The 12755-nt window shown below is 37.6% G+C and overlaps 1 protein-coding gene across 5 annotated transcripts in view; it reads right to left on the bottom strand.

Annotated features, from left to right (window-relative positions):
- The window catches only part of uso1 (USO1 vesicle transport factor), a 32940-nt gene extending 20889 nt beyond the window's left edge, over nucleotides 1-12051 (bottom strand). For 2 of the 5 annotated variants that reach the window (XM_036574790.1, XM_036574791.1), the window contains exons 1-12: nucleotides 11846-12051; nucleotides 10788-10874; nucleotides 8333-8397; nucleotides 7696-7772; nucleotides 7014-7025; nucleotides 5959-5997; nucleotides 5449-5549; nucleotides 5209-5311; nucleotides 3757-3812; nucleotides 3509-3629; nucleotides 2910-3088; nucleotides 1926-2066 (exon numbers count right to left, since the gene is read on the bottom strand). In XM_036574790.1, coding sequence (XP_036430683.1) covers nucleotides 1926-2066; nucleotides 2910-3088; nucleotides 3509-3629; nucleotides 3757-3812; nucleotides 5209-5311; nucleotides 5449-5549; nucleotides 5959-5997; nucleotides 7014-7025; nucleotides 7696-7772; nucleotides 8333-8397; nucleotides 10788-10874; nucleotides 11846-11911 — 1047 coding nt within the window. In that variant the 5' untranslated portion in view covers nucleotides 11912-12051. The remainder of the gene's footprint in view (nucleotides 1-1925; nucleotides 2067-2909; nucleotides 3089-3508; nucleotides 3630-3756; nucleotides 3813-5208; nucleotides 5312-5448; nucleotides 5550-5958; nucleotides 5998-7013; nucleotides 7026-7695; nucleotides 7773-8332; nucleotides 8398-10787; nucleotides 10875-11845) is intronic. The other 3 variants (XM_036574793.1, XM_036574794.1, XM_036574792.1) reach the window with 2 other exon arrangements.
- Nucleotides 12052-12755: the final 704 nt, after the last annotated feature.

Here is a 12755-nt window from a genome sequence, read left to right as displayed (position 1 = left end):
CCTAGGCCTAATGCTGTGTTTACATTACAACCGTAGACTAGCACAGGCAATATGACGACATTTACCGATAATGTGATAAATTGCGTCACATCATACAAATTCTCTAGGCATACTGTGAATATTAATTGCATTTATTGCAGTGCTGAATACATATCACATACATATTCTTTTTAATAGTAAAAAGAGTTTTTATTTTAATACATATTTTATAATATATTCATATATATTTTATATATATATATTTTTTAAATAGTTTTTATAGTATTTTTCAAATATGGCACTTAAAAAACCTCACCTCTTAAAAAATTTGTGCAATATATTGGCACTTATTCATCAAACTGGCATAGAAACGAGTGTCCTAAATGGCATATTAACTACCTCGTGTCTAATTCAGGAAACAGTCGTAGGGTGACAAAATAAGCAGTGATTTGGGCTCATTTAATGAATCAGCTTCTGTGCGTCGAAACAAACACCAGCACACAAGCACCTTATTTAAATATCATTTGCAGTGGGCATGCCCCAATTTGCCCTCCTATATATATGATTTACATGAAGCATCTAATTCATACAGAATAATGAGCAAATAAAACAAAAGAATTCAGTAGACTCAGGAGCCAATGGTTGTCCTCATAGGCAGAGTCTGAACTGTATGTCCTACTGGCCAGAGGTTAAATAGCTTTATGGTGTTACAAATACAACGTCCGAAAAAAAATTAAATGTGAAATGAACAATGTCACAGCCTTTTAATTCAGATGGTAGAGTAATGTGATTGTGTGAGTGATGCAATTGTATAGGAGTTTCTACTACACTAGGTAAGCTATGTTTTGCATTTTTAGGGAGGTCTTTTAACTTTATTAGTAGTGCAGCAATAGTCTTTAAATGAAATGCATAGCTACAGCATTTGTTTATATCACGGAGCATGTAAAAAAAATAAGCAGAAAGATTGCTGTGTGCTATGTCTGAGTTAATATTATCAGTCATTTTCTATTTTTACTGTTATTGCTGATACCGATGTTACTCAAAATTTGTTTATGCAACCACAAATCAGGCATATTTCAGGTTGTTAAAAAACGCTCAAATTTACATGCACTTCTATAGGATGTGAGTTTGATCTTACAGATAAGCCAAAGGTGAAATTAATGAAAGACAAAAAATGTACATGAAATCTGAGTGCACGCATTTTACAATCAAATTTGACTGTATGCAACATTGATAAAAGGGGCCACTGGATATAAAGTCATATTAAAATGCCTGAAGTATTATGAAGTATCATGATATATTTTTTGCCATGTTGTCTACCCTTGTGGTAGACAGATGACGGCAAACTGGATGTTCCATAGCTTTCGATTTTCAAAGAGAAAATTCTGACACGCCACCAGCAAGAGCAGCGTACTGCAGCAATCAGCAAAATATTCCACCAAGAATGAAATTTTCCCAATTTTTTTCAATCTTTCCCAATTTTTGCTGGCAGCTTCAGCACAAGTTGATAAAAAAAGCTGATTGGTGGAATAAACCAGATTCTTATTTTTCAAAAACACTTATAGGCGCAGCCACTAATGAACAACAATAACAAAACTTCACTGAAAACCCACCATAAATTCAACAGCTGTCTTCAAGACACTTTATATGATGGCACAGAGCATAACACCATTGCCCTGCACACTAGCAGGATCACCATTGCTATTTCAGTAATGCTATCACCATGGCACATGGTGACAGAGCTGCATGCTGCCATTGGTCACATACTGTAAACGTTTTGTTTTTGTCAGGTAATTCCGCTATGAAGCAATGCCAAGGTGTAAACAGTTAATAATGCTGAGGTCAGGGAGTGCATGTGAGAGCACATCTGAGAGTGTCTAAAAAGACACTGTCTTCCCCTGCCCCATCACTGACCCAAATATCTGTTTGTGTGTGTGTTTATTTACCTCAGTGAGTATATCAGCAGGTACTCCAGTGGCCATCAGTATAGTACAGAGCTGCTGCAGTAGGCCGCACTGGAACATGGCTTTCTGACAGCTCGCTGTGGCTCCAGGAGAATTTACCGGAGACACCATCACTCGCACCAGCTACAGACAAGGAGAACACACACACACATATACACACACATAAATGCAGGCATACATACACACACATACACAAAATTAGTTTGAAGGAAAACCTGCCATTTAACTATATATATTATTTACATATATATGTATGTATGTATGCAAATAGCACATATATATGCTATTTACATACATAAATTGACACTTTTTCTTAACCTCTAAATAACATACATGAAGTTCAAAATGACAAATTTTCAAAAACAAACATTTTTAAAAACAAAACCATGAGAAAGATTAAGAAATCAAATCAACAGCATTCGAGATGTGGCATGAGTAGCTTTGTGGGTTTATGCTATTTTTCATCATTCATGCACAAGCATTCAAAACCCAAAGACAATAAAGGGGCATTTCAGCCTAAAACTAGTGTCTAATACGTTGTTTACTGTGTAATGCAGTAATCTGTGGCTCAGCATTACTTCCCTCAGCCTCATGAGCTTGATGCAATTAAAAATTTTTGCGTTTTAAAATTTTCCTTCATCAATGTACTCTCACTACAACACCCAGAATGCATTATGCAAATATGCCACAGAACCACTGGGAATCCACAGAGTGATGAAGAAATCCTGACATCTAACTTGATGTTAAGACCAGTAAACCAAGCTAGCAATAACATTTTAAAACAGCCTGCCCCTAAAAACTGCCCCAAGGCATTAGTAGTTCTTCAAAAGTTCCTCTAACCTTTAAGATACATCAGCCAAATTGGGTTGTTTTGGAAAATTTCATTCTACAGACTACCAGTGATGGTTATATTTATTATTTATTCTGGCCAGAGTGTGTGTGTGAGTTTCTTGTTTAGCCCCTTACCTGCAGCATGAGGTGCAGGTTAGTGACCTTCTGAGCAGACCAGCCTGAGTTATCATCTCCAACTTCAAACCATGGCTTCATCCTCTGGATATAGGAGCCTTCCTTAAAGAAGTTCTGATTAGAGCTGTTGTTCTTCAGGAGGTTCAGGAGGAGCAACAAACAGTCCTCCACTACAATACCTACACAAAGACAGATAAATAGATAGATAGATAGAAAGCCAGAAGAAAAATGAATGACATTAAAAAAACACCAGGTTTTGAACTACTACAATTCCTATCCTCACTACAGTTTAACCCCTAGAAATTACAATTAGTAGAGGCAATCAGAAAGCCATACTATAATTTCATATAAATTATTTTTGACATTTTTGACTTGTAGCTTATTGAAATGAGCAGAGAAGTGTGTGGGAAGAGCAAATGACAAAACTTTCCATCCATACCCACATTTATATTTGTAAGTAGCAGATGGCATATTACGATTTGAATTTGTCCTTAATTACACTAAACACAATGTGATTGGTGGGTGTTTATCTATTCTTTCTGAAAGGGTTCAGAGAAAGCAGCAGAGCTGTAGTTGAATGGTGACAGCTTTGAGCTAACCTCCATCACTGGTGCCCTCCTCTGTGATTATGTCCAGCAGTCTCTCAAACGCATTCTCAAATGCCACAATCTTCTGAATGGCAGCATTGCCTTTAGTTAGCTGCTGCAGCAGCAAAAGACCCTTATCAAGAAAAATAAACAACGCAGATTTTTAACAGCTGTCTACAGCAAAGGTAGAACTTTAATCAACATCAAAAGGAATGTAAATTCTCTCTGCATTTTTGGTACTGCAGCATTACTGAACCTACATCATTGCGGATGACCTCTCTGGAGTCAGCCAAAAGGTCCATCAACCTGGAAACTCCTGCAAAGGTAAAAGACAAGGCAAAAAATTATCAGTTATGTAGAAATAAAACATGAGCAGGAGGGCAAGTCAGAGGACCATAACTGCTGATGTGAATGTCTCATGAGATGTTGGTCATCAGAACCTGTAATTTTTGAGGTTTCTTATATGGATCATCGGATATCATGACCTGTTCTGTGCTGTGATATGTGTTGCTAGTGTGTGTGGTGACAGTGTGGTTGGTGCTGGAACGGTTGGTTGGTATTAATGGTTGTTGTTTGTGGAGGAGTTGGTTTTGGTGGTGGTGCTGAGGTGATTTGAGGTTGGCATGGTTGGTGTTGGTGGAGGTGGTGTGGTGGGTGTTTGTGGTTTGTGTTGGTGGTGTTGGTATTGGTACCAAGGGACAAGCTGGTGCTAGAGGTTAGCTTAGTTGGTGGTGGAGTTGAGGTTGGGGTGGCTGGTGATGGTGAAGTATCTTATGGTGTGGTGTTATTGGTCATGGTAGTGGAGCTGCCGGATTTGAGGTTGCTGATATTGGTATAGAGTAGAGATGAAACAATATTAATATTTCATATCACGATTATCATGACCAAAATTATCACGATTATCGGTATTATTGCGATATTGTTCAAATGTGTTCAAAAAAGTAAAATAAATTAAAAAATAAATAAATACTGATACACAAATTGAAACTCGTTTCACCATCTTTTATATTAACACAAATAGAATTGGCAGCAATATTCACTTTTTGTTTGCATAAACATTAAAAATAAGGTCAATACAAAAGTAGCGGGTGGTGGTCGCGACTCATAAGGTTTGACGTGTTGCCCACTTTCGCCGCTATTTTCTTTCGGCCTGTTCTGCAGACAGGGTGGTCATCTGCAGACAGGGTGGTCATCTTCAATTAACTTTCCTTCTGCATTCTTATAAAAGCCAAAATATGACCAAACGTCAGACTTGGTCTTCTTAGAAGGCTGAAATATCTCCGAATCTCGCGGTAATTGACCGTGGTTTTAACGATACTTTAAAGTTCAAACGGTACTACTAACCGTCATTAATTTTACCGCGGTTTACCGTGAAACCGGTAACCGTTTCATCTCTAGTATAGAGGAAGCAGCTGGTGTTGGCGTTGGTGGAGATGAGGCTGTGGTGGTTGGCAATGGTGGAATTTGTGTTGTGGGTGTTGTTGGTAATGGAGTCAGTGGTGGAATTAAGGTTGGTAGAAATGAATCGGTGGCAGTGCAGAGGGAGCAGATGGTTAGGGTTAGGGTGTAACCGGTGTAGTTGGTATTGGCGGTGTTGGTGTGGTTGGGGATGAAGTTGGTTTTTCTGTGGTTGGTGGAGTTGCAGCTGGTATTACAGTTGATGAGGTACTGGTGTTGAGGATGGTGATACTAAAGGTGTCGGTCTGACTGACCCATGGGGCTGACGAGGATGATGCCCTGCACCTGAGCACACTGACACTTCAGCAGAGCTGTCAGAAGCTTCACACCGGGCCAGCGCACATGGAAATCAAACTCCTATAACCGAACGAAAGAGACAGATTATGAACATTTATATGAGTGCATGTATAAACACATGCAAATGTGTATATACACAGAAGAAAATATTTGCATGTCTGAATGAGGACATTTATATGTATAAACATTAGGTTGACCTCTAGCATGGTCAGAAGAAGGGTCACATTCTCTGGCTCTTGAATGAAGCGTTCAGTGAATTGAGCTCCTATATCATCCTCCTGTCTCCTCTGGGCATCCTCTGAGAGAGACAGAGAGAGAGAGAAAAACAAAGAGTCCATACACTGTGGTATTTACTCTGTATTAGAGTGAGGGTGTCTGATGGTCAGAAGTCAAAGTGAGAGGGCAGAAGACAGGATGATTCAGGTAAGTGATGCTTTAGCTATAGGTGAGAAGGCTAGAAGCACTTCACCAAAACTATGAACACAGAAAGCAGGGGTTAGTTTCCAGTAAAGTGATGAAGAAGCTTTGTAATGTGCTGGGATATATTTGCTGTGGATGAGATGAGTAGATGAGAAGACGGAGGTGGAAAACACCAGATAAAAAACAGAGAAAGTTTAAACTTGTTAAAAGCCCAGAGGGGAGGTTTCAGATATACATGACCTACAGTGGAAAAGTTCTAGCTAGATAATGAGCTGCACTCTACTGACCAGGAGCTGCTACATTTTTACTCTTCACAGGAGCAGCATCTGAAAAGGCAAGATGGAGAGTGAACCCCATCCTACATACTACAGAACCTATTAATTTGTTTATTCCTCACATTATATAACACATTCATTAATTCATTCATTGACCTAACCATGTACCAAAGAACCAATTCACCCTTCCAATACACTGTAGAACCCATTTGTTCATCAATTCACCCATCCAACATACTACAGAACCCATTTCATATTACAGAACCCATTCCCTCAACCCTTCACCCACACATTTATTTATTCAACATGTAATAGAAGCCAATCACTAACACAGTCTATACCAATTCATCATATTGTAGAGCCCATTCATTCATCCAACACACACGAGCTGGGCAATGTTTATTGCTATCATGATAAATTATGTCGCAATTTGTTTTTCTGAGCATATTGTAAATACTGTCAGTACTTATGACTTAATGTTCAATACAAAATCATTAGATTCATAGTTTAATAATATTTTTAATGTGGCACTATTTTGTCTGTTCCAACTTATCAGACGTCAGAAAAAATACTGTGACACTGCGCATTGCAAAACCTTTTTGAAATATTGTGATATTACATTTTTGCCACATTGCTCAGCTCAGCAACACATTAGAGAGCCCATTCATCTGTCAATCTGCCCATCCAACATACTGCAGAGCTCATTCATCCAACCATTCATTAATTCTTTACACTGACAGTAAGTACTCTATACTGTAAAGTGCAAATAACAAGCCACAAGCCTGAAATGGGCCCTAATTATCACCACAATCAATTTAATCTTTTCACAAAATAATTAACAACAATGGCTAATTAAACTATTAACACATTTCAGGCAACAATGCAGGCAACAAATTACAGCTATAAGAGCATTCAGTTTTCTGGACTAATGTGCTACAAGTTAACCACAATACAGCCAAAACAAAACCTAAAAATACAGTCAGAAAGCAAAGGCCTGCAGAAAGGTCCTATGGCCTTATAAAGCATAAATAGGTCAGTGGTTGGTCATGCACACACAAGGCTTTTACCTTCAGATTCATCTGCAGGGTTAAACATGGAAGAAAAGAGAAGGAGGATCAGCAATATTGACATGTTCCCAATCAGTAAAACAGCAAGAAGGATGTTTAACTAACATCAGCTTGATATGACAATAAAGCATGGGTCATTTTCTAAATTTATTACGTGAACTTAAAATGAATCTCTCAACTCAAAGCAATAGTTTGGCCAAAAAATAAGTTTATCTAGTTTCCCTGCCTTACCCCAAATGTAGCCGATCAGCCCAGAGATGTTTGTTGTCTAATTTGGTGTCTGGTTTCCTTCTTTATTTTTAGCAGAGAATATGAAGCGAAGGTAATGGAAGCTAATACCCCACCATTTAACACTGTACAAAGCACTTGCCTAAATCATCTCACACTTGCCTCAAACCACGCTTGAAAATGAACAGCAGTGCAGGCAACATTTAGGCTTCAAGGTGGCTGCTAGTGTTTTAGCTATGTGATGTATTTTAGAACATGTTCATAAATAACTACATAACAATAATTATTTAACAACTCAAGGTGGCTGATTTGAGAAAAGAGGGAAACTGTGTAAACATTTTGTCCAAACAATCTTTTTAAGGCATGAAAATATAGCATGGATTACTGTCAACAATCAAAACTACTTCATTATTCTGTGTACATATCACATCAAACACAATTAAAATGTAAATACCTTGCTCCTCTTCTTCATCACTGCAGATAATATTGTACAGTGTGTCCAAAGCATAACCCAGGATTTCAGAGTCTGAACTGTTGTTGTGAGCATAAGAAGAAGAAAGGTCACAAGTTAAATTGACATATTGCAGTAGACTGTATGCTGAAACACGTAAGAACAAGAGCAGAGGGTGTCTAGAGGGAGTTAGCAGTGGGCATTTTCAAAATTACAGCAGTGTCTGACAGTGGTTGGAAAGAGTATATGGGACACACATGTGGAACAAATGACTTGAGAAATTTGACAATGCAGAAGTTGGCTTCTTATTCGAATTTCCTGTTCCACCAGTTACATTGTTGCACCTATACAGGTGCCAAATTGTAATTACTTCACCATTTAAAGTGGAATAAAAAATATGAACAAACTTCAGCATTACAGAAATTCAGATATGACTCAACATTTAGTACCATTCTTGCCAGAAAGCAATATTGACACTAATTTATCTATCTGTCATTCTGTTTTGTTTTTACTATTTTACACAACAAATAAGATAGGATTTATATAGAAACTATCAGAAATTTTAATTATACTGTGAATTAAATTTTTGGCCATACAGCCCAGTACTAGTTCAATTGAGTAAATGAAGCACGTGTTGTACCTGTCTGTCTGTAGAATGCGAATGAGATGGTCCATGGCCTGCGTGCCCACCTCCATACGGTATTTCTGCACACAGGACGCAGTGTTTATTCAAAACATCATCAGCTCATCAGGACAATGTTAAAGAAACAGATACGGACAGTAATAGAATATTAAACTACACCATATAGCATAATGCAAACAGCATGCCTAAATCATCAAATACTTGCAAAACACAAAAAGGAACAAATGTATAGACAAGATTCATACTTTAAAATGATCGCCTTGTGTCTAATCCACAAAACCCTCACCTGTCCATAAGTCCAATGTCAGATCAATGAGACAAATGTAATTTGATGTGCCATTTATTTAAAATGATAGTTTGGCCAATAGCCTGCTTCTTTAGTTCTAGCAGATATCTAGTACTTCTAATGCAGCTAAAAAGTAATGGAATCTTATACATCACCAATTAGCATTGTGCAGACCATATGAATAATCGAATAATGGACAAAAGTATTTTGGATAGCTAAAAACTGTAGTAGCCATCTTAAAGCCAGAATTTCGTCTGCATTTTTGTGCATTTCATAGATAGCAGTATGTTGTACAGTGTCAGAAACCACATAAGCAGCTCTGTTTGAGATTACTTAACAACTCCACCTAGGTTGAAGCAAGTGTGTGATGATTCAGGCTTGCAGTTAGCACCATGCTAAATGGTGGGGTATAAGCTTCTATTACTTGCTCACTACTTCAGCCTTGCAGCTTCAGAGCTAAAAGAAGTAAACTTCACACACCAAACATGACTTTATTTGGTGTACTGGGAGAAAATGAGGTGATTTCAGAAACATTTAAGCTTGATTTGACCAGAGAGTCTCTCTGTGGAAAGCATACTGAAGAGATCAGTTAACTTTGTTTTCAGCTAGCTCACTGTACAGAGCTGTAGTCTGCCCTAAAGCCTCTCATTCACGCAAAATAAACGTATTACACACGCCTGAGAGGAGGGTGGCAGCTGAGCAGTTCAGAGTCCACTACTTTCTGCTGGTTTCTCTTCTCCAAGCTGAGCCAGAAAAGCGGGTTCAGCAGCGGAAATTGCAGGAGTGGGTGCGTGTAAAGTATATTTTTTTAATCTAAACCCGAAACCAGAATGAGAGCCTTGCATTCCTTATCAGTAGCATTATTAGCAGAGCTGCAACTAAAGATTATTTGTATTACCAAATAACCTATTGAATATTATTGGATTAACACATTAATATAACTATTCTGCCTTGAACAGTTCCTCTCCTATGCCACCTCCATCAGTGAAACACTTTGGCAATGCAACAAGTAATTTATGGTGCAGCAAAACAACACCACTACACTTCCTGTAGTGTGTTCCAATCTGTCAGAATGATCGCATGGATCAAATGAACATTGCAGAGCATTAGAGAATGCATTTTAAATGAAACAATTGAAGCCACATTGCTCCTACACCTCCTGTAGAGTATTACAACCTGACAGTATGGCAGAATGGACCACATGAACATTACAGAGAGAACTTGTGTGCAGATACTGCATTAAAAAACACTACATGTACAAATGATAAGATAAGATAATACATGTACACGCACTGCATGCTCTACATCTTCTAATAGCAATAATGTGTTTTGTGGTTGTACATTTTGGGCATCTCTTTATTTTTTGCACAAAAAAAAATAAAATCACAGACGGCTCTTTGCATATATTTTACACAATGACAGCATTTCAAAGTGTCCATGATAAGAAAATGTTTGTTAAGAAAACATCACAGCATACTATTTTATAGAATATTAGCAAGTCTAAACAGAGCTATTGTGTTTTTTAAAAAAAGCATGCTGGCCTTCTTCCATAACTGACATCACTGACAACTACTCTACTTTTGTTGACTAACCTTTGCAGCCATACTAATTATACTTTTACCATATACAGGGCTGAACAATTTGGGCAAATTATCTAATTACTGACTTATGATTTACTGACAAATATTGTGATTTAAATTGTGACTGTTCTAGGTGCGTTGTTTTTTTTGGTGAAAAAGACCAAAAACCTCTCAACATAATGCACTAGACTGCTAGTTATTTGTCGTTTTGAGGTCACAGCACCTGGGTGTTAGGTTGCTTCTGGTTTAGGTTACCTTTCCCCATGTAAAATTTGCTAAGAGAACATGGTTTGATAATGTGGGCTAAAATTAACATTGCTGCTTTTGCGATTTGAGAACTGCACTCTTTCAAATTGCGTTTTTGATATAAAAACAATTAACCTTTCAGCCCTAATTCTATCTATGCATTTTAGATCTTACTACAGTTTTCAGCACACCACATTTGCAATTTATAAACAACCCTTTCTTATTCCACTACTGTAATGGAGCAGGAGACACAAACTTATTGTAAAAAGATTATGAAGGTAGTACAGGACTGACATAATAAAAGGAAAGCTTGCAGAACTGAAGCTTACAGCTGGTTTACCTTTGAGAGAGATTTTAAAGCGCGGACAGCATCTCTGCGGTCCTCCAGCAGGGTGGACGAGGCCACACGGTCGCATAGCTTCTGGATCTGCAGAAAGACAAGTGGACAGAAATACAATTAACTTCATTAAAGGAACGAATACTAAAATTCAACATAAGACCAAGCAGACAACTTAACGCATTTGATCACTTCTTTCTATTGTAATACTGAAAGCATGCTCAATCCCAAACAGACTAAACAGCACACATAGCAAATACATTTGCTGGTAGATCGTATTTCTATGGCTTAAACAGTACATGTGCCGCTGCTCTCGTCAGCCATTACCAGCAGGTGCTGAACGGAGCAGCTGCAAGGCAATGACTCTACAATTCAGGAAAAAAAAAACAGATTCATTTTTTAAAACACCAGACAGTAGATACCATCCAAGATCGCTGACAGGGCTAAAATGCTATAATTACAGATAGAGAAGCATCTCTCAGCTCCACCCACCTAAAGAAATGCTAAACGTCAATGTTGTTGTGGTTGGCATGTGATAGGTCACATTTTAATATTACTTTAATGTGTCATTACTTTTAATAGCATATTACTATAACATCACACTATTTTAAACACTACATTTCTTAAATGTCATTACCTTTTTTTTAATTCATATAATTTTATTGTCCACACTATTTTAATAGTAAATTATTTTATTGTCCAAATCACTGTAATCATTAATGATCTAGCATCCACATTACTTTACTGGCAAACGGACGTGGACTTTATGTCCACATTACTTTAACGTTATATTATGGGCATTAATTGAACATTTCATTGTCTTCACTTTCACAGGTTAGTAAACCTACAATCTGGAGAATCTGACACTTTAACCCACACAGGACGAATGGCAACAACGTCACTGTCTAACAGCAAACCCTTGACTTTAAAGCCCAAAGATATTCCAATAACACATTAAAACATTATTTATACTAATTATATGAATACTCTAATATTTGGGAGCTAATATTTACTGATAAACACAGGCAGCAGCATTAGCATTAGCCTTAGCATTAGCTTACAGTTTCCACTCCAGAAGGCTGCGCTCCGGCCTGCTGGCCTCCTATCACTCCTCTGAAGAAATTCATCCTTTTTATTAATCCTCCTCTTCGTCACCAGCCCAAAATAACACTTTTAAAGACGTCTTTTCTGTTATTTTCTCCTCTTTACGCTCCTTATGAGCCGCAGAGCTGCTTCCTACAGCACCGCCTTGCGCATGCGCGGAGACGTGGCGCTACGTGGCTGGACGGCGCGCACGCGCGGATTTCTTAAAGGGCCAGAGTCACAAGGAGAGTAGAATTGTCTGTATGTAGAATAATTTACACATTAATTAAATTACACACATTAGACAGGTAAGGCAATAGAAAAGACAGAGCACACAAAAATATATGTATCTTTAAGGTTTCTTTAGTAAAAACTGTGGTTCCATTTTCGAAAAGATTCTATATAGAACCATATATACAGTACAACACATTCTCCATCAATCTGAGGAAGCTTTTCACCATACAAAGAACCATTTAAGCATGAAATGGTTCTATATAGAACTCATGGTTCTAAATAGAACCATTCCCATTACTAAAGAATCATTGAAGAACCACTGTGTAGCTACAGTGCATGAGTATGCATATTTGCACGAGTGTTCAAAAGTTTGGAACGTTTTCAACAATATAAAAGTAATTTGACTAAAGACAAGTGCATAAAATTATTCTAATATGCTGGTCTTGTCCATCTTCACAGCTTTTAAATAATTAGTTGGACACTAGAAAGCTGTATATCAAAAATAAAGACATATTCAGAATAACAAACAGAGCTGTAGATCTTAAAATGACTGAGACAGCTGGAGAACATTGAGAATGAAATATAATACGATTCATCATATTTCAAAAGTGGAGGTCAAATCTCAGTCAACTTGATAAACAAATTCAGGTACAC

Source organism: Colossoma macropomum, unplaced genomic scaffold (genome assembly GCF_904425465.1).
Source record: "Colossoma macropomum unplaced genomic scaffold, Colossoma_macropomum, whole genome shotgun sequence".
Lineage (NCBI taxonomy): Eukaryota > Metazoa > Chordata > Actinopteri > Characiformes > Serrasalmidae > Colossoma > Colossoma macropomum.
This window is presented reverse-complemented; position numbering and strand designations above follow the sequence as displayed.